Genomic DNA, 23,140 nt, shown 5'->3' with positions numbered 1-23,140 from the left:
ACTTCTCAATGTGAACGCACTTATGCACTAAAATATTAAAAGTAAGTACGACATTTGAGACATGACACTATTTTGACTGACTAGCATGTTCCTGGCTGGCTAGTGTGTTAGCAGTTAGCTGTCCCTAGCTATAGACATTTAACAACTAGCCCTGCATGTAGCTCCTACATCACCAACTCTAAAGAACCACATATTTCCTGAGGACTTACACAGTTTCCATCTGTCTTGCACTCTGTTCCAGTCCCTTGCGAGTCTCCTAAAACGATACTGATGTATGAGTTTGTTTACATGTCAGACAGCCCTGCCTACCTAATTTGCATATAGATATATTACCCTGGTGTAAATAAAAAGGCCTGTGATCAGATGTCATTATCCGAATGAACCTGATCACATGTCAGTGTGGGTTCAAATATTCAGGATATTAAGCCCTCATATGTCTCTCATTTATATCTTATAACTTCTCACATTCTGCCTCGGGATGCTGAATCCATCAACTGTTACATGAGTCTATCTAGTTATTGCGAAAGCCAAAATATCAACATCTGGAAGGAACAAAGTCTGTGCCTGAACTAATCCACCAAGGCTGAGCTGTCAGTTATTATAAGATCAAAGTATTCTGAGCTGTATGTTGAAGCAGGCAGCAGTCTTTACTTTCAGATGACTGCTATCTGTTGCTTGATAACTGAACTCGTCAGATACTCTGCCGCTTTTTCTTCTTGCCTGTGATCTTCTTTACCACTCTTCTTCCTCCTTTTCTTCCTTCTTGTCTCTTCCACGTCTTTTATGTTCCTTATCTCATCTCATCTGTCACTTGCTCCTTTCGTTTTTTTTTCTCCTTTTGCTCCGTCTCCTCCTTCCCTCCTCCCTGCACCTCCCCTCCACTTCCCTCCCTGTCGTCCTCCCTCATTCTCCCTGCTTCTCCTCCCACCCCACCCCTCCCCCGCCTGCCCCCTTTCCCTCCTTCCCTACTCCTCTACCCTTGGATGAACTGTTAACAGAGGCCACGCCCACACAGTATAGATCCTCCCACACACCTCCTCCTCCTCCTCGCCCTCCTCCTGCTCCTCCTGCTCCTTCTGGCACCCCTTTGACTTACTCCTCCTCCTCTGATCCCCCACCAGTGTCCCCAAGCCCAGGCGTTGCCCTCCCCTCTGCCCCCCGCGACCTGGTCCCTGTCCTAGTGTCCAGCCGATTTGTCCGACTCAGCTGGCGCCCCCCGGAGGAGACCGGAGGATCTTTGCAGACCTATGGCGTTTATTATTCCCAGGATGGAGTCGAACGGTAAGCCAGACCTTTTTTTTTCTGTCTCAGATAGTGGTTTCCTACCTGAAGATCAAGACAACCCACAAACCTCCTTTTCTTTTTTTTCAGTCTTGGCTTTTCCTTTAATTACTGGATAGTTTTACTTGTTTGGGCATTTAAAATACTTTGAGTGAAACAATCTGAGAAGGAATAAACACTCTTTAACTGCCCACTATGGTTGGTTTTCCCCCTTGGTGTCACTTGTTTGGGCTGATGTGAACTCCTAAACTCTGAGGATGTGGTATGGGTCTGGTGCCAAACATGCTCTGGAGGTGGTTTGTTTGCATTGGGAACATGATCCAATCTCAACCACTAGACATACTCTGAAAGTCTGAGATAAAAGGCCTGGGATACTGGGATGTGGATGAGCGGAATCAACAGTTGCAGGCAGCTGGCCTGTGAATGAATCGAGTTCGGACCTGGACTAGCGCATCAAAGTACTTTGCATTCTCGTTATTTGGCCAAAAGACCTTCGTCAGACCCTAGACACAATGAGCAGAGTGAACATTTTCACGTCACCTTTTAGACACATTTAGGTTTGCTTGAATTTTGTTTGTGTGTGAAAAGGACTCAAACCAAATCCCAACAAATATACAACTCATACACTGATTAGGAATGAACTCCAGGTTTTAAAATGGCCCAAGTCTCAAAGGTTGGGAACTACTGCTTTAAGATGATAAGAACCATGGTGAGAAAGTTAGATGAACTGTTGGCCCTAGATTCTAAATATACTACCACATGTGTAGAGGCACATAAAGGAACATATGGTACATGGTTTTGATTTCTAAGCTTCATTTGACTTTTGAAGAAGTAGATACTACTACTAGGTGTGACTTCTAAAGCCATATACTAACTGCTATGTTTGTACAGTCTATGGTGTTGGTCTTTCAGGGACATGAACTCATAATGATGAATTCTAAGTACTGACAGCTACTGTTACTAGCCACCTATAGTATAGATTTCTAAAGGGGCATAGGGACCATGGTGTTGAGTTAAAGGTGTTAAAAATAGAATGTTTCATGAGAAAATTACATGCAGTACAAAATCAATAGAAATACAGTCTGTACACAGTCAAGAGGAGTAGATGGAAGGAGAGCAGTGTTAACACACCTCCTTGTGGCGAGGTGTGAAGGGCGGATTTGTTCCTGCTCGCTGACCCGGCCAAAAAAAAGCCGACTTTACACAGTTCCTAAAGTGTAAAGAGACATGAGTACAAAGGTCTGGACAAAAATAATCTGCACATGATCAGACACATGGCACCTTGAGGACATTGCTAGCCTCTTACTTTGTAAAGGCCCCACTGTGCTTTAAATGAAATGCTAGTGAGATGCTAGTGAACAGTGTCCGAAACCCCCTTTCTAGCAGCTGAAGGGGCTGCGGCTGCTTGGAGAGAGATTGGGCAGGCTATAACAGCAGGCTATTTACTCCACCTTCAAGTGAACATTCAGCACAGATATAAATACTTGTTTCTTATGTGGCACAAACTACTTTGTTTGAATCACAATGAGACTTCTATGAGTTGCTGCCTCTATAAAAGAAATGTTAAATAGATGAAAGATTTGCCTCTGCTTTCAAGTTAGATAATCTGTCCCATTGTGTCTCCTTGATGGTGTAACCCTCCTTCTCTTGGAGATTCACTACATCCCCTAATGTTCCACCTCCTACAATGCAAGTGCCCCAGCAAAAACAGCTACTAGTTACTATTGTAGACCTCTCACTGGCCTTTCACCTGTTAAAACAACCAACCAAGCCAGAGGTAGTACTGCCACCAATTCAGCCATTGGGTCTCTTTGGTGGTAGACAATAATTTCACCACTGTGTCACCCATGAGTCCCCAGCGTTAACTTAGAGACATGGTTCTGACTAACAAATGGACAATGAAAACTATAACTAAAAGTCATGTGAACTTAACATTGTTGGTTTTATTTCTCCCTAGCAGCACAGGTTTCCATTTATTTATTTGCAGTATGTAAATGAATTAGTGTACTGTTGAAACATATCTGATTAAGAGCGTATGCCACATACACAGCGGACCCTGGTTCGAATCCCAGAGGACCATCGCTGCATGTCACACCCCCCCTCTCTCCTGTGATATCCTGTCTCTCTACCGCTAATAAAGCTGTCTATGCCAGAAAATATCTTTAAAAAAAAAGAAAGAAACTTATTTGATTTGTGCAATCCATCAGAGAGGGCATCAAGTCTAAATCAGTCCCTGCTACAGTTATGTTACTGTTGTGAGTGAGAGCATGGAAATAGTGGTTTGACAAAGTTCCAGAAAAAACCTAGTAAATGGACCTTGAGTTAAGATTATTGAATCAAACTACATTATTGCTGGGGGGAAAGCACAACAGGATTTTCAAATCAACCAGCACTTATGTAAATCAATGGGAGCCTGAAAAAGGAGGAAAAATCAGAACTGTATAAAGTGTGGTTTGCGAAATCGTTCTCCTCGATTTAGATAAATGGGCTAAAACTTGCAAACAAAGCAGTATGGTTTTATAAGTCACAATATTTCAGATTACAGGACCTGTAGTAATATCCTGTAAAAGGTAGATGTGGGTCCATGTTGTGGATTCACGTGTATGAAGTCAGGATCCTGCTTTTCAACTGTAATATGACAGGGAGGATCCATGTTGGTGGTTTTTAAACTAATAAAGGACTGATGGTGTAGAGTTCCACAGTAACACTATGTCAGAAAATACTTGTTTCCTTTGATCACAGCTGTACTACACACACCAGCTCTCCACATTTAGTAGAAAAAGCTGTGGGTGACATATTGGCGAGTCCCCCGCTGATGTTAAATGGTAACCTTTGACAGTTGGTGCACAAGCTTGAAGGCTTTCACATCCCGGCTTTTAAGCTTTGTTACCTCAGGGAGTAACCGGCCTGCAGTGCTTCAGGGCTCTGAATGGTACGCTAAACAAAGGAGCCACCAAGGCTTCCTCATGAAACGGGGTGACAGAGAGATTGTGTTCTTCACACTGACTTACAGAGAAAAAACAGAGGCAGAGGTTCTGTGAGTTCTAATGACTTGGTAAAAAAACACAGAGATGGGTTTTGTTAGCAATAATAACTTGTGGAAAATGAAAGGGGAGGGAAGAGAGATGGAGAGAGAAAAACAATGAAAGATTACAGCAGAAAGAGAGATGGCTCGAGGGGAGAGAGAGGATGAAATGTTTTGTCACTTCTAATGACTTCCAGGAAACATATAGAGAGCCAAATAGAGAAATGGGAAAAGAGATCAAGAGAGAAAAATGGAAAAAGAAGAAAAGTAGCGAGAATTAAATTGATAAAAAAGATGAGTCTTTCTTGAAGGACAGGCTTAAAGGACATAACTAGCTAGTACGGTTGGCTACGGTTCACATTTGAACTGATACCAGTACTGGTACCCAATGCAACTAGTACTGGTACCCAATGAAACCAGAACTGGTACCCAATGCAACTAGTACTGGCACCCAATGCAACTAGTACTGGTACCCAATGCAACTAGTACTGGTACCCAATGAAACCAGAACTGGTACCCAATGGAACCAGAACTGCTACCCAATGGAACCAGAACTGCTACCCAATGGAACCAGTACTGCTACCCAATGGAACCAGTACTGATACCCAATGGAACCAGAACTGGTACCCAATGCAACCAGTACTGATACCCAATGCAACCAGTACTGCTACACAATGGAACCAGTACTGTTACCCAATGGAACCAGAACTGGTACCCAATGCAACCAGTACTGATACCCAATGGAACCAGTACTGGTACCCAATGGAACCAGAACTGGTGCCCAATGGAACCAGTACTTTTACCCAATGCAACCAGTACTGATATCCAATGTAACCAGTACTGGTACCCAATGGAACCAGTACTGATACCCAATGGAACCAGTACTGGTACCCAATGGAACCAGAACTGGTACCCAATGGAACCAGTACTTTTACCCAATGCAACCAGTACTGATATCCAATGTAACCAGTACTGGTACCCAATGGAACCAGAACTGGTACCCAATGGAACCAGTACTGATACCCAATGGAACCAGTACTGGTACCCAATGGAACCAGAACTGGTACCCAATGGAGCCAGTACTGGTACCAAATGCAACCAGTACTTTATTTGCAACTTTACTTTTCTGTAATTACAAAAATATAATTCCAGTTGTAAAAAAAAAAAAGGTCCAAACTTCTCATTCCAACATTGTTATCTATTTAGTACATTTTGTTGTGTAAGGTAAAATAAACACTTTGGTCACAATAAAAGCCTTCCATTAGATTGACTGCAGAAAACTTTTAATATGAGTCAGCAGCATCAGGAGATGTTTTCATCAACAGTAACTTAGCACGGCTCCAGTATGGCTGAAAGTGATGAGGAAAGAGTGAGGATGATGGTACAAAAAGTACAAACAGAAACACAGGAGAGACATTTCAGGCACATGTGTGTCAGTCAGGGTGGAAAATTACAAATCACCATTGTAGTGACTAAAATGATCATGGTTATCAACGCTAAAATCATTTCACCAAGCTTTATGTTGGAAACCAAAAATAAAATTAACAGCAGTTTTTGTTTGCATTAACATTCAAATAACAGCCAACACCATGTAAATATATGAAAACCACATCAGATGTGCGTTAATATTAAAGATGGCACCATATGTTCATGAGAGGTAACTGGTATGCAGTGTCAGTAGGAAAAAAGGGTAGTAAGTAAGTAACAAACACACAAAAGATGTGATCATATACAACAAAACAAAAGGTTGAATGCTAATGTAACAAGCCAGAAGTACATTCCCCAGATACATTGTACAAAAGAGACACACATGTAACACTATCTAGGATGGGTGCCTGATCAAAAATAACTGGTAGAGTAGAGAAGAGAGACCCACACACCAAAAATAGCTCCTGTACCTCCCTACCACAAATAGTATATTCCCTAACACTCATTTCAGTACTGTGGATGGCACCACTTGGCCAGACATGCCAATACACTTTATGTCATTCTTGTAAGTCATTGTTCAGTTGAGCCCTATGTGTCTTGTTATCATAGAGAAAAATAGGCAACAGCACTTATCAGACTAAGAAAACAGTCTGCTTTGACTGACTTATGTCTCTTTATGCTTCCCTGTGGAGGGGTCAGCTGTGGCGTGTGGCCCCTCTTCTACCCCTATTTCTGCAATTCTCTGAGCATGGAAGAAGGCAACCCCTGGTGCATTTATTGAAACGAACAACAAGCTGTTCATTCTATTTCTACAGTCTATGAGAATATGGCTCATGGCACTCAGTCCTCTTTCACTCATCTGTTGACACTGGGAGCAAGGAAACAGTGATGAGCACTTTGCACACATTCTCTCCTGTGACACCCTGACTATGAATTCATGAAATTCCTTGAGGAGTATGGGGGTGGTTGTAGCCTCGATAGAGAGAGTGAGCGTCTGTGGCTGCTGCAGAAATAATTCGGTTGTCATTCAGCCTGTTATCTTTTGGCCTCATGCAAGACACACTCGTACTTACACATTGTTCTTAAATGGCCTACTTGGCATAAATCAAATGAAATAAAACTTGTACTACTGTCACATGCTGCAACAGGCATCAAGTCAGTAATCCAGAGGCACATGAGCTTAAACACCTTGACTCTGGTCGGTCAATGTTAATTGTTGATTGATCCTCTTGGGCCCCTCCTGTTGCACTCATGGAGTTTTTGGCATCCAATTTCATGTCAAACCATTTCTTTTCTTTCTTTGCATACAATGGCTGAGAAAGCATTCACAGCACGGGTAATTTTGTGTCATTCTTTGGCTATCTTGGGAGCTTTATTTCCTCCTCTTATACTACCAATATGTGTTTCTATTGTTCTGTTTCTGAGGGCAGGACCTCAATCTCAGAGTACGTAAAGTTCTTTGATGCCATTTTCATGAATGGAGCTTCTCTACAACTTTCTGGACACCTGACCTTACATGGTATTCCGAGGGCTTCGATTACAATTATTTACTGGAAACATTTGGAACATCTGGAATGCGCATTTATTTAGAACTGGTGGGATTCATCATGTTTGTTACCTGGTGAGTTTGACACGGCACACTCGTCCACTTGATGAAAAAAGTACGAGAAATTTAAGATGACACAAAACTGTTCTTGAGTGTTATCGGACTGGGAACTGTAAAATCTCTGCTTTCTGATGGTCTTCTTCACTTGGCTGAGATGCATTCAGCCCCTCTAACCTGTGGAAAACTGTCCAATTCCCCCTCCTGGCATCTTGCGTTCGCACCATCGCCTCGTAGACCTCTGGGCTCTAAGTGCAACGTCCACCTCAGTAATGCACAGCTGCGGCTTCTCTCTGAAAAAACAGGCCTGCAGGTACTCTGTCATAAAAAAAGTGAATTTTTCCATTTTAGAATATTTCAAAATTGATTCCCTACCAATCCTCTAATGTAGGTGACACTGGATTTAGTCACTTTGTAGTGACTTTTTTTTCTTTTACTTGCTGCCAAAAAGGCCTCCAGCAGTTTTATATTCCTCCTCTGTTTCAAAAACAAAATGTGACCCACATAAGAAGTCTCTAAATTCAAAGGTATTTGAGTCTTGAAAACAGTACTTAATGTTCTGTGAATACTGTTCCAATATAAACTTAGAGTGAGAGTTTCAAAAGTGTGAAAGTTTTTTCTTTTTACTTTTTTTATAATTGTCAAATGTTGAAGTTGTATTGTGACATGGTTGGTCTACTGACACATCGTCTGCCATTATACAGCTTATAACACTGGGAGTTGTATCTCTAAAGAGAAACAGGCTTAAACAGAAAGAGCATGGCAGGGAGATGGGAAATAGAAAGTTGAGAGGTGCTGTCTATAGCTTATTACCCAGCAGAGAGAAAATAAGAAAAAAACAGAAAGATGAGATGGAACGAATGAAAATATGAGCAGAGAAAGAGAGACTGCTGCTTATTCGTTTTCACGCTGACTAAATGACCTCAGACTGTGGCCTTTGAAGGGTAAACACAGTTCACACTGAGCGTCAGAAACACACCTGCTGCTTAACTGGACGTCCAGCTCGGCCTCGCTGCTTTTTTACTCAACGGCTCAGAGAATAACCCCCCGAGAGCTCCACTCACCTTTTGTATTTTCTTGAACCACTGTGTCTGGCGGCTGCTGCTGATAATGATGTTTGATTCATCTCTCTGTTTGTCCGTCTGTCACTTGCAGACTTCTACCTGAGCAACAAATAGGTCAACATAAGCTTAGCTGCAGAGGATGGATCCTGTTGATCCTGATAAACTCTTCACAAATTGTCTTATTTACATGTTGTCTGTTGAACAACTGTGATTTTAATGACATTTTTAGAGGAGGATTCACATTCTTTTGGTAGATGCTAGTCATGTCCCAACACAAGACCAATCTGACATCAATGCCAAAGTAATGGAATCTGTAATGTAGTTCCTCATGTAGTAACACAATTTCAAATTGTAATCCCTTACTTGTTAATTAAAGAAATATTGATATGATGTATTGTGTAGGACTGGGTGTTATTATCCCTTAGTTTCATGCTGCCAGGAGTCTGTGGGAGGGCCAAGTGAGTGATGGCATCCCTGGCTCAGCTCACCCCCTAGATACTATCTACTCACTTGGGGGCCCAGATGGAGTCTTTTCTCTTTGGCTCAGCGGCCCTTGAGAGTTCTTAGACTGCCTGCCGGTGGTCCTTCTCTCACACACCCATCTCCTAGAGTAGCTGGAATGTATCAATGAAACCTCTATAGCCTACTTCAACTGGCCAGACCTTTGTTATTGTCATTTGGTACTAACTAATGTGTTACCAACCATACCAAACAGTGTTCAGTTGGCTTTGTTACTTGGTAAAAGCTGGGAGTGGCCCCAACTTTAGGGTAATTAATAATAAATATATATTGTTTAATGCATTTGATGTGAATACATTGTGGACATAAATCTTAGAAATGATCAAATAACTTGAAAATGTTAGTTTATCTGAACAAGGTAACCAGGTAACAAGGAAGCCAGTGTTTTTTTGCCTCTTAAAACTGGATTAAATCCACTGCTCATGTTGCACCCAACTTCATTTTCAAGGTACAATTTCAGAGATGTTTTATGGTTGTTGGTAAATTTTATGGGGTTTTAACTCATTATAAAAGTCTTTTTATCAATGCATATAATATATAAAAGTTTTAAGATATTAAACCTATTATGATACTGCCATGGTTGAGCTTTGTCCTAACTCAACCTATCAATAAACCCAGCTGACGCTTAGATGGATTGGTGACTTGTTAGCCAACAACATACAACATGTGACTCAGCTTTAGGCCTGGTTCACATTACGAGCCTTAATGCTCAATTCTGATTTTCTTTCCATCATTTTGCGTTGATGGTTCAATAGTTCACATTCACATGAACATCATACAGGTGTTAAACTGCCATGCATGTGCAGATCTAACTGAAATAGATCTGAGTTACTTGGAGGCAAACCCCCCCCCCCCCCAACAAAAATCAGATTGAGGTGACTTCAGCATGTAACCTGAACGCAGCCTAACAGGTGTTGGCAGGTGTGTTCTTCAACTTTGGATCATGCCATGTTAGCTGTTTCCACCTGCTTCCAGTCTTTATGCTAAGCTAAGCTAAGCACATCCTAATAATACAACTGTGTAGTTACATCACAGACATGAGGTATGCAGTAACAGTGATTAATGCATCATTACTCATTTTTAAATATACTATTTCACCCTGAAACAGCAGTCATTTCTGTATCATGTACAGTATTTCTGTCCTCAGTTTTTTCTCTTGTCTCTAATGTTCTTTTGTGCTTTCTTTAATAACATCAAGATGAGAGTGAAAATCATTGTCGAGCATTTTATTTCAAACCTGGACGATGTTTGAATTAAATTCTCATCAACCTGGAGCAAGATACCTATCAGATTTTCTCAGCGAGAGTTTCTCAGAAGTGTTTTACCATCTTTCAGTATCAAATTGCTTCCAATGATCCTCTGCAGTGAACGCAGCAAAGACAAGCGTGTGTTTGATGCTGCAGTGGATACAGGCTAATCTTTGCAGCTGGGTTTGTCTCTCTAGTGATTTGATGATTAGTTGAGGTCTGCAGAGGTGCTGTAATCTGAGGATTAACTGCAGTCACTGTGGGATTACACAGACTGCAGTTGATTACAACTCAGATTATCTGCACTGTTACAAAATATCAGAAGCTTCTCTTTCTAATGCAGTGGTATTAAAAAGTCTGTCTGATTTTTTTAAGATAAATGAATAGAAAACAGTGAGACGTTGTTTTAAGTACATAAATATATTGTAATGCAAAATCTATGTCATTTTATTTGTGCTGAAAGTGCATGGTGTTGTTTTCCCACGTCAGGGAGAGGTCAGTGAACGTGTCAGAGCCTGAGTCTTTGGAGCTGACCGTTTCCAACCTTAAACCAGAGGAGAGCTACAGCTTCAGAGTGATCGCTTACAATGACGTGGGGCCAGGAGAGAGCTCGGCCCCCCTGAGGATCACCACCAAACCTGACCGTAAGACACACACACACACACACACACACACACGTTAAAAATGTTTGACTCAGTTGACAGAAGCATTTTCTCTCTCTAAAAATAATAAAAAACCCTAAATGCAGTAATGCCATATCTTGTGCAGCCAATTCAGCCAACATTAAAGTGTTGTAGTACTTCAGCCTCAGTCTTTAATGGCTGCTATAAAACAGATGACTCTGTCCTTGTTGAGTTTAAAGCCTCAAAGCTTCTTTTTTTTTTGGCACAAACAAAAAGAAAACCCCAGAAGTTCCTAAATCTTCATCTGCACTTCACTGACACGCCTTTGGCACAAGTTGTGTTTATTATTGTTTGATTTAAACTGAATATCTTTCTGAGTTTCTTTGGTGTAACTTGAGAGTAATCACACTTAGCACAATTTCCAGGACACGAAAAACATCCTGCTTTTATTCTCTTAATTTACTGAGTTGATTTGCAATATGTGACATTTTAAATATGTGTTTGAGCTAATAAAAGTAACATTTTGTGGCACGTGGCTGTGATTGAGACATCTCTGAGTGAAATAAGCCTCTGTCAGATCATGCTTTCATTAGTTTAACAGTTAAATGTCAAACCTCATTTTTGTTAGGTATGATCTGAACCAGTACTAACCAGTATTGTGCACTTCCTTTAGTTTTTTTAAAGTCATTTTCAGACATCAAGTTTCACATTTCACTTTCAACTAATATATTCTCTGCAATCTACAATATACGAGACTGTCAGATGCTTTTTTGTTTTTTTTTTTTTTTACAGATCCCTTTGCACTCCAGACTACTCTGCATTAATATTTCACTGTTTTGGTGTAGAGTCAGTGTGCATGCATTATAAACTGGATGGGTGTTAGTAATGTTTTGTCTGGTGTGTGTCTCTACAGTGCAGGTTCCCAGCCGGGTGGAGTCTCTACGAGCCGAGTCTCTGTCTCCGACCTCGGCCCAGGTGAGCTGGGACCCTCCCAGCCAACCCAACGGCCCCGTCCTGGGCTACAGACTGCTGTGGACCGAGAGCCCATCTGGCAAGGAACAGGTCAGCTCCATCACACATGTAACACAACCTGCCTGTGTAGTTTATTTAACCTTTAGATCCAATTTGCATTACAAATCTCAGCCTTTTCTGAGAGTCAGTCAGGTTCAAACACACACAGCTGGACTCAGCGATATCAGCCCTCACTGCACACACACACACACACACACACACACACACACACACACACACACACGCACACACACGTCAGACTTTATTTACAGGTCATAAGACTTTAAAAAAAGGGATTAAAAACAACCCAAATGTTTTTTTTCCAGCTTGATGCAATTTAAGATAACCTAAATGTTTTCATATGGTTCACGCTCCTCTTATCTGTGTCTGTGTTCAGAGTGTGGAGGTGAATGGGCAGAGCTACAAGATGGAGGGACTCAATAAGTTCACAGAGTACACTGTTCGGGTTTTGGCCATCAACCGCTACGGACCGGGCCCCGCCTCAGACACCGCCATCGTCACCACGCAATCAGACGGTGAGCTTCACCTCAATGTTCTCTTGTTTATCCAGTCTGGTATTTGTGGTAACTTGGCTGTGAACTCTTTTTTTGTTTTGGGGGCGGGGGGGGGGGGGGGGGGGGGGGGGCAGTTTATCTTCAGTAGTGACATCATGATGCACTAGAAGGTCCAAACAATAAAGTCACGTTTTTTTTATGGATCTCTGTGCTATTTTAGCAACACTGAGGTTGTGACTCCCTCGTGTATTTGGAAGTGTTGGATGTGTTGTTTTGTCTGGTTTGGTTAAATATGACAAACCAAGAGGCTTGCAGTTATAATATCACTATAATTTCCAGACCCATTTCTCAACCCTTACATACTGTTCAGGTCAAATTTGAACCGACATGTCTTTTACTCTGAAGTGTGATGACTTTTCCTAAAGTGGCGCAGAATGTCCATTGAGGCAGTTCCGGGTCAAATTTGACCTGTATCTATTGCCATGTGTTTTAGTGAAATGAATAGTTCATAGTTTTAATAAGGATTTCTTTTTATCATGTAGCAGTGAAGACTGATGGCTCTAATGGTTATACAATAAACCCCACACTTCCATAAAGTTATAAATACATTTCCATAATTATTGCTATGTTATATTTTCATGTCTTAGGTCAAATAGGACATGATATTGTGTGATAGGAGCTGTTTTTGGTGTAAAAACTAAAAAATACACTCTCTCTGCTCTCTGAAACATGAATCAAGTTGTATCACATTTATTCATCTGGTTCAAAATTTGTTATCGACACATTTTATGAGTGTATTCTTAGACTGGCTCAAATTGATAATTGAGTAAAATAATGTGAGGATGCAGAATATGAACAGTATGTAAGGGTTAAAAAGGTCTTTTTTATGTTTTAATGTCACAATAATGCAAACAACCCCATCATATATATTTAAAGGCATATACACCACAAGATATTAAACAAAATACTGGAGCTGGGGCTTGCTTTTCAAAATAAATGTTCTCAGTGATCAGATCAATTGTAAAAACGATAACTGCTCACAGGAGCCACACATCCCCCAAGATATGAAGGACATGATGTGAATGGAGGCCGTGGCCTTCATTACATCACATTTAGAGTAATGATAGAGTGTCAGTGGACCTTGTAAAGCTGGTAAAATGAACTGAATACTACAAGTGGAGGAGATTCAATAGTTGAAGAGAAAGTGAAGAGCAGCTCGTCCTGACAGCTCTTGTTTGTTTAAAACATTTTCACTGAGTGTGTATTCATACAAGGTCTGATTAGTTACACTGGCATTATTAGCTCTTGTGTTTTATTGACATTTTAATAAAAACTCAGTTCAGGTTGTAATCATTTTCAAAATAATAGTCCACATAATATTTCACAGTAACTTAAATAAAAGGTGTGAAAAATAATGCTGATATTTCCAAATACACATTATGTCCAATGTGTGTGTGATGTCAGCAGTGTGACTGGTTTGAACTGGTCCCAGTTAGTAGCTGTTCAGCTGTTGAGCAGAGAGCAGAGAAGTGCTGGACCAGGTGCTGGCTTATTACCTGCCACTGTGTGTGTGTGTGTGTGTGTGTGTGTGTGTGTGTGTGTGTGTGTGCATGAGAGGGGTCATTAGTTTGGATGAAGGAGCAGAAAATGTAGAGAGGAGCCGACCAGCAGCGACACACACTTCATTCCTTTTTTCTTTCTTTTTTTTCCAGTAACACACACACACACACACGCTCTCTCTGTCTCTCTGTCTCTCTGTCTCTCTCTCTCTCTCTCTCTCTCTCTCTCTCTCTCTCCTCTCTCTCTCTCTCTCTCTCTCTCTCTCTCTCTCTCTCTATCCTGATGTCAGGAGATTCATTTGGGGGCTGGGGGCCTTTAATTAAGCAGGGAGACTTTAGCCTCTCAGCCTGACACACTAATGGAGTCAGACACACACACACACACACAAACACACACACACACACACACACACACACACACACACACACACACACACACACAACGACAGAGAAAGTGAGAGAAACAGAGTACAGTGTTTCTCGTGTGAAAAGAACAGAGAGAGAAATCAGCAGAAGTTCATTCATGATAACAGTCTTGTATTGAACATGATGAAGATGAAGACATGAGAGCGTTGAACAGGTGATACAACTGTCAACAGAAAAGCAGAGCTGAGCTGAGCTCACACACACACACACACACACACACACACACACACACACACACACACACACACACACACTTTACTCGTACTTTACTCTGTTCACTCTAGGTTTTCCACTCCAGCTCTTTCTAGGTATATAAATAGCTGGACATTTGATATCTAGCTCTTACTAAGAGATAAGATACAAGAGTGGATGTAAGTGTCAGCAGATACTCAGGTAGCTACTAGAAGCATTATTCAGTACTGTGCAGTGTCACCAGAGTGACTGTAGTTAATGTGTAAAGTATTATACATCACCAGACACACATTAGATTGTTTGTACCACTTCCACTTATCTGCCTTTTTAAAGTCCCATGATGATTTGAATAGTGTCAGTCAAATTGAATCATGAGGTAAAAGTTCACTAAATGTTACTCAGTTTGTACTCGAGTCAAACATCATGACTTCACAGGAGTCAAAGTCAACACCTCGAGGCTACAAAAGGTTTTCCTGCAGTAGCATTCGTCTCCCTCCCACTCTGTCCCACTCTGGGAAAACATCCATGAATTAAAAATGCCTTATATAAAGAAGAAGAATGGACATTGTTTTCTTCCACATGTCTTTGTTCTAATGCCAAACTTGATGTGCACATGCTGCTATCACCCTAGCAACATGCACAGAGGGGTTCAGTCCAGATTGACAAGCTAATTTAACTCAGAGGTTTATTGGTATGTTGTCTTGTTTAAAGGAGAGCTCCGCCAACGTTTTTAGTGAAGTGAAGAATTTATTTTATTTCAACTTCCAAAATCCATAATTACAACACAAGGTCAGACTGTTATCTTTTTCTAAGTTTTAATTAGATTCAAATGTACTCACTTTTCTTGTTACACTTGTAAAACCTTAGTTGTTTAGCCTTTGTATATATTTGTATTTCTTTAGTTTTTATGTTGTATGTCTCACAAAAGGAGAGTCACCTGACAAGCTCTTATAGATTTCATTGGCTCCTCCTGCACATTTCTCATAATCTCAGTGTTCTCCATCTATTATATATATTTTTTGTATTGTTTTTTTTTCTTCTTAAAAAAAAAGAGTAAAATAAAAGAATGCACAGAATGGAAAAAAGACAATATTTCTGCTTCTGCTGCATTGATTTTTTTACAGCCCATACTGAGTTTGACAATATTATAGGAATGCAATGCTTTTTTAAATTATTATTATTTTACAGTCCACAGTGAGTTAGACAGTGTTATAGGTAGGCAATGCTTAATTGGTGGAGAACTCTTTTAAGCCCATCTGTAAGTCCCCAAAAATCTTTGTTATTGTCACATGATCCCAGTCCCAAGATTAGTTGAGTGGTCAAATAATCTATTTTTCCATCAGCTTGTGACTGAAACATGTTGTTATCAACTGTTCCACCTGGTTATAGAACATCTGTCAATCATGTAGGGAGTGATCACAGCTGGAAGTCCTGTGGCTGATGTTTTGGTGGTGAGTGGGTAGGCCTTTTTTAATATCTCCTCAAAATGGAACCTCAGCTCTCTCTTCAACGCTCAGCTGCTAATCGGCGCTCGGACGTGAACGTTGTCATTAATAAACTTCCGTACATAGACGGTGAGAGAGAATGGAGGCATCTGTCCAGCTGCTATCACACCATAAAAACCATGTGAAATGAAACACACGCACGGATGGAGAGAGGCTCTATTGTGATGCTTCCAGCTGCGTCTCCATGATAACAATGACTTGTGGGCTAATTGAATCCACAATAATACTGACACACACACACACACACACACACACACACACACACACACACACACACACAGAGCAGCTGAATCAATAGATAAGCTGCTGACAGTTGGTTGGACAGACGCAGAGTTCTTAGATTCTCAGTTTGTGTGTGATTCAGCACACTGTCACACTTCTGCTGCCTCTTCATCCTCCCCTCCATCATCTTCCTCCTGTTCTTCACCTTCATCTGGACTCTCACCATCTATTTTTCATTTTTCTCCTTCGTTTTCATCTTCTTCATTTGTTCATTTTTTCCTCTTCTCCTCCTTTATCCATTGTTCTTTCTTTGTCTTCACCTGTACTCACTACTACTTTTATATTGTTTTCTTCATTTACATCTTTTGTTTTTATCTACAACATTCTCTTCTTCCTTTTCTTCAGTCTTTAGTCTTTTCTTCTTCATCTTGTTCTTCGCCTTCATCATTTTCTTCTTTGCCTTCATCTACTTTTTTTCATAATTTTCACCTTCATCTTTTTCTTCTTCTTCACATTTACCTTCATCTTCATCTTCCTCTTATTTGACTTAATCTTCTTCACCTTCATCATCTTCATCACCTTCTTCTTCTACTTCATTGCCTTCCTGTTCTTGTTGTTCTTTTTCTTTTTCTACTTATTCTTGTTCTCCTTGTTCTTCTTTTTCATCATCTTCTTCTTCACCTCCATCTTCTTGTTGTTTTTTTTTGTTTTTTTTAAGATTTTTTCGGCATAGATGCCTTTATTCAACAGTAGACAGACAGGAAACATGGGAGAGAGAGGGGGGTGTGACATGCAGCAAAGGACCTCTGGCTGGGATTCGAACCGGGGTCGGCTGTGTATATGGCATGCACTCTAACCACTCGACCACCTGCACGCCAGCTTCTTGTTGTTTTTTCTCATTTGTCTTCTTGTTATTGTTGTTCTTCTTCTTTATCCTCTCCTTCTTCTTGATGTTCTTTTTACCTTTTTACCTTCTTCATCCTCATCTTCTTCTTTTCTTCACCTTCATCTTAATTCTTCTTCTTCTTCTTCTTCTTCTTCTTCTTCTTCTTCTTCTCCTATGTTGTGGATCACTTTCTCCTGTGCTGCTCTCATAACACTGTTTATCATTTGAAGTCACATTTTTTTAAGAAATTCAAGAAGTAAAGAAACTAAAAGTGACTTCAGAATCAAACTGATGTGCTGATGGTTCAGAGGGATGAGCTGTAGATGTGTGTGTGTGTGTGTGTGTGTGTGTGTGTGTGTGTGTGTGCGTGTGTGTGCGTGCGTGTGTGTAATGACACCTGTCATGTGTCAGCTGTTGTTTTGCGGTCACGACACAGTCAGATCTTTCAGACTTGAAGCCGTCACATCATCGGTCCGTCTTCTTCCTGTTTGTGCTGATGTCAGCAGCTTGATTGATTGACAGCAGTGACAAGCAGAGTGAGCTCAGCATCAGCATCAGCCAGCCAACACACCACAGCTAATAATATCACATCATTTGTTACAAGGTGTCCACGTCTCCATCCTCTGAGAGATACAAACCTGTCTTTAGCTTAGCACAAAGACTGTCACTGTAGCTCCATCACAAGTGAAACGCTGTCACCTCTGATACTGTCTGATTTATTTATGGAGGTGATATCAACATGCAGAAGAAGAGAAATACTGTAGAGAATATTATAGTAATGTCAGGCTGTTATTTACACATTAAAGCTGAGTTTGACCTTTGACCTATGTAGAATTTCAAATAGCTGCACTGGTCTGGTCTAAGTGGAGTGACTCATACTAAGAAAATGTCATTGTGCTTCCTGTGGGATAGATTATGAACCTGCTAACTGAATGTGTTCATAGTGAGTCTCTACTGTTTTGGCTTAGCAAGGTTTTTTTTCTTCCCTGGTAATTTCATCTGATGAGTTTTTGAGGAAGGAAACAGCAGAAGAAGTGGAATTATCTAGCACTTCACATTAAAAGAAGCGCAAATTAGAGAAAGGCTTGAAAAGTGAAGTAATGATCCTTTAATTATCATGTAGAAGTTTAGAAGAGCAACATGTAAAGGAGTTAAGTGCAGTGTGAATGTTGTAGCATTTACTAATAGTGTTGTAATGGACTGTAATTATACGTGTTGTTTTCTCCTCTGTGTTTGACTAATGTGAGAACTGCTCTGTGTGTGTGTGTGTGTGTGTGTGTGTGTGTGTGTGTGTCTCTCTGCAGTGCCCAGTGCTGCTCCTCAGAACATCACCTTAGAGGTCGTCCTGTCCAGGGTGAGTTCTTTTTATTCCCTTCTTTTCTCTCTGTCTACATCTCTGCATACACTACACACATCTATACACACACACTTATACACTATCTATACAAATCTCTACACACACTATACACATCTCTACACACACTATACACACTATACACATCTCTACTATATACACTACACACACTATGCACATCTCTACTACATACACTACACACACTATGCACATCTCTACTACATACACTACACACACTATGCACATCTCTACTATATACACTACACACACTATGCACATCTCTACTACATACACTACACACACTATGCACATCTCTACACACACTACACACACTATACACATATCTCTCTACACACACACTACACCCACTACACACACCTCTACACACACACTACACACACTATACACATATCTCTCTACACACACTATACATATATCTCTCTACACACACTATACATATATCTCTCTACACACACACACTGCAGCATCGCCAACAGTTACCTCAACAAAACTATTATTGTCATTGTAGGACTTTTTAAGATTGTGACTGATCTCAGGACACATTATGAGTTTTTATTCACCTTCATAAACTCTTGTTTAAACCCATTTTCCAGGTTTCCACCCCTGAAGAGTGACTGATTCTGACACATTTAAACTGTGACACTGCCATCAGTCAAAAGTTTCCCTCTTGTGATCTGGCCTCATTTTACTGATTGATGTGATCCACAAATATATATTTATATATATTTGATTTATTTATTTCATTTAGGCCCATATTCCCTGCTCATTTAATTTCCCTCTATTTACTATCCAAACTGATTTATGACACTTCCACACACCGTTTATTCACACATATTCAATATGATATAGAAAGTGATACACACAGGGCACCTGACACACACACACACACACACACACACACACACACACACACACACAGGCGTCGGGGCCTCTACAAGGTGCTCTAAAGGAGAAACAGAAAATGGAAGTTGACCTCACAGCAGTTGTTAAATATACAACAGAAGACATGAATACATACATATCATCTTAACCCAGCATGTAAGCTTAGACACAATGCATTTAAATATGAGTTATTTATTGTTGTAAAGATAATAAACTGTAAGGTGACTTCAGGTATGAGGTGTGTTAGGGGCCATCTTAATATATATATATGTGTGTGTTTGTATGTGTGTGTGTGTGTGTGTGTGTGTGTGTGTGTGTATGTGTATGTGTATGTGTATGTGTGTGTGTGTGTGTGTGTGTGTGTGTGTGTGTGTGTGTGTGTGTGTGTGTGTGTATGTATATATGTATACATGTATATATGTGTACATGTACATGGACACAACCCAAAACACCCAAAGAATCCAAAGAAGCTGGCACCCAACTAGCCTATCACATCGCATCATTACAGCCATCCTCTGAGAGTTGGAGGAGACTGTTGAATATATATAATGACATATATTATATACAGTATAATGGTACTTCAGAGTAATGTAAAGCACTATAATAATATCTACTATGTGAATGTACTGAGATTAAAATATGATTCAAGTTATTTTAGAAACAACCAGGATGCCTCCATCACTGTTTTCAGGTCACACCACTGCTTAATGATCCACAGGAAATGGCAGTTTGGAGATGTGTTTATGGTAAGAGAAAAATGATGGTCACTATATTATAAAAGATCTCAGTGTCTGAAGACAGAATCAGTATGGAACAGCTCAGAATTTTTCAGCATTTTTCTGTTTCAAATCAGGAGTAGAGCTATTCAGGTTTAATGCACGCTGCATCTGCCAGAATGAAAGGCTACAGATGTAACAGGTGTGTAACCCTGCAGCTGATGTCTACACATACATATTCTACAAACAGCTGTGAGTGATTGTTGGTTAGATTGAGACACTTTTATTGTTTTGGTGTTGATCTACAGTCTTTTCTTTGATGGTTGAGGGATACCAGGCCACATAGCACCAAATAAGTTAACAGTTTAGTGTAGACCTGAGAGCTGTAAAAAGTCAAATCAATCTGACATTTGAAAGTAAGAAACTCTCACAGGCGTCTAAAGGAAGAGAGGAGTTCAAATCCAATCATTCCCCTCTAGTACCTCCATGGACATGACCTGTTTGATCACGTTTCCTCTTCCAGCTCAGACAGCTAGCAGCAGCAGCAGCAGCAGCAGAGACCATGACGAATGTTTCCAAACTCAGCTCATAATTTATGTCCATAAAGAGGAGGTTCAGACTGTCTGCGGAGAGCTGACCTCATTTACTTTCTGTCCCGCTTCTTTTTCCTGCATGTGATTGATATTTGTCTGTCGATGGGCTCTCAGGTCACAGCTGATCAATCAGTGATGTCAGAGCTGCGCAACCATTTAAAGCCTCCTGACGCACGCTGTTTAAAAAGAGGGCTGCTGCTAATATAGATTCAAGGCGAATACTGAGCTTACATGTACTGAAGCAGGAAGTGGCTGTAGTGTGACCTCTGACCTCTGATGTAGATGAAGACCACAGACTTTTGTTAAACATCTTCTAGTTGACCTCAAGCACAAATCTTCAAACTTTCTTTCTTTTTATCAAGTAAAAGAAGCACCAGATCATCATCGCTTCACATTGATTCCATTCATTTGCTAAATTGCGTCAGGCACATTGAAAGTCGCCTCCGAATTATTCTCAATTTGGTGCCATTTATTCACGTCACCATTGATGTGCAAAGGTCTTAAGTCCCATCTCTTCTGCATTGCAACGGTTTAGAATATTGAATATTGTGCTGTGTTTTATAATTGGCATCTCAGCTCTAACTTTTTTCAGTCAGAGAGCACACAGGAAGGAGTGGGAAGCGGTGATGATGACTCGTCTTTTTAAAGCAGGGAAGGCTACAGGTGGATGCTGGAGTGGAAGCAGGGGTTCTTGAAATGTTGTTTGAGTATCAGCGAGTGTCAGCATCACTTTAAGGCACGGAAGCACAGAGTGGAGCTAGTTAAATAATGCATATATATATATAGTACGTTGTTGTGAGAAGTGAGTAAACAGAATGGATTATTATGTGAGTGTAGAATACGTAGAGAGTTGATGTGATCTTCTCCTTTTTGAAGAGTCTACAGGTGGATAGTGAGCTGCAGTGAGAAGAGTGCCTCATGTGGGTGTAACAGCCAACTCTTTAAAAGATTCTTTGTTACCAGGCTGCAGTTAGCATTGTTAAACAGTAACATGTGGGTGGACAGTTCAGTTCTGGTGAATAAAGTAAACATAGTAACAGTAATTAAAGGGGAATAGAGAAACATCTAAAAACTAATTGTGCTTTACTCCTACAGCATTGTGCTTACTCCTTAATAGCCACATACTGTACATAAACACAGTATGTGAGTGTGTGTGTGTGTGTGTGTGTGTGTGTGTGTGTGTGTGTGTGTGTGTGTGTGTGTGTGGGTCCAGCCTCAGTCAGTTTTCCTGCAGCTTGTTGCTGAAGGAGAAAATGTGAATCTGTCTGCTCTTGTCAGGCTTCTGCTGTAAAACCAACTTTTTACACAAATCTGACATTTTCTCAACTTTTCTCCAGTCAGTGGAGCGTTACTGTCAGAGTGTGTGTGTGTGTGTGCGTGTGTGTATGCTGAATGCTTGATTGAACACACACAGTCAGAGTTCATAGTATCTATGTTTTTTTTACCCCAGAATTCTCATGAGTCCAGTCAGGGTCATCGTATCACTGGCTTTCAAAGAGAGTATCAAGACGGGGATTCTGTCAACATCCAGAAAACCATGAATTTTACATTTCAGCTCCATTACTTGTCTAAGATTTTTTTTTTGGGAAGGTTTGCCGTTTGCCTTTGGAGTAACAGAACCTCACAGTGAGTCTCTGCAGGAGTCAAATGTGTTAGATTCATTCAAACTATTATTAAAAGAAGCAGCAGTGAAGGGTCAAGCTGAGCTCAGTGTGAACTGTTCATTTGACTTCTGATTACATGAAATGAAGTTTTCAATGAAGAATTCATTGAAAACTCTGTTATGAACTCTCCATATGAGGCTTGTACAAGCCATAGTTCATTCTGGCCTTTTGGAAACATCCTGCTGTTTCACAATGAAAACATGAAAACATGTATACAAGGACTCCTGTCTCCTGAGAATCCAGATAAAGTTTGAAAGTGTTCACAAGGTTCTCCATCTAGCTTCCCACAAGCAAAAGAATTCATTCCTAGGTGCATTTAAACATGTCTAAAGAAGCTAGCAGGATGAGCTTCCAGATAACGCTGCTCAATTAATCGAAATTTGATCGTGATTACGATTTAGGGGCCAAACGATCTCAAAACTAATAAAATCGAGGGGAAAGGATTTTTAATAATAATAATGAGATAGTGCTCAATAACAAAGGTTTTATTTTGAAAAGCCTAGACCGGAAGCTGCGGCAGCTCCGTTAGTTTGACAGAAGCTGAAACACACAGTGAAATGTTTTAACTGTAAATAAACAGTTTCCAGCCTGCGTCAGACGATGCTGAGTTTACTGACTAATTATTAAAAACCAGGATGTGATGTGTGAACTATCGTCATGGTAACTCGCTCAGCTCTAATATCTCTGCACATTTTCTGCTGTGTGTTGCGTTAAGCGGCAGATTAAAGGCTGCTGCTGGGAGAGAAAATTAATTAAACCGAATGGACAGGAAATGATCAGCATGTTTCTAAAGTTTAAAAAAAA

At 40.5% G+C, this 23,140-nt stretch overlaps 1 protein-coding gene across 1 annotated transcript in view; it reads left to right on the top strand.

Moving 5' to 3' along the window:
- Positions 1-23,140, top strand: part of dcc (DCC netrin 1 receptor) — a 185,217-nt gene that overhangs the window by 70,041 nt on the left and 92,036 nt on the right. Inside the window, exons 8-12 of the mRNA XM_053340503.1 lie at positions 1,122-1,281; positions 10,657-10,811; positions 11,704-11,852; positions 12,199-12,337; positions 18,411-18,460. Coding sequence (XP_053196478.1) covers positions 1,122-1,281; positions 10,657-10,811; positions 11,704-11,852; positions 12,199-12,337; positions 18,411-18,460 — 653 coding nt within the window. The remainder of the gene's footprint in view (positions 1-1,121; positions 1,282-10,656; positions 10,812-11,703; positions 11,853-12,198; positions 12,338-18,410; positions 18,461-23,140) is intronic.

The sequence above is a fragment of the Scomber japonicus genome, chromosome 19 (genome assembly GCF_027409825.1).
Source record: "Scomber japonicus isolate fScoJap1 chromosome 19, fScoJap1.pri, whole genome shotgun sequence".
In the NCBI taxonomy this organism is placed as follows: Eukaryota; Metazoa; Chordata; class Actinopteri; order Scombriformes; family Scombridae; genus Scomber; species Scomber japonicus.
Note: the sequence above shows the minus strand (reverse complement) of the source record. Positions and strands in the feature narration are given on the sequence as shown.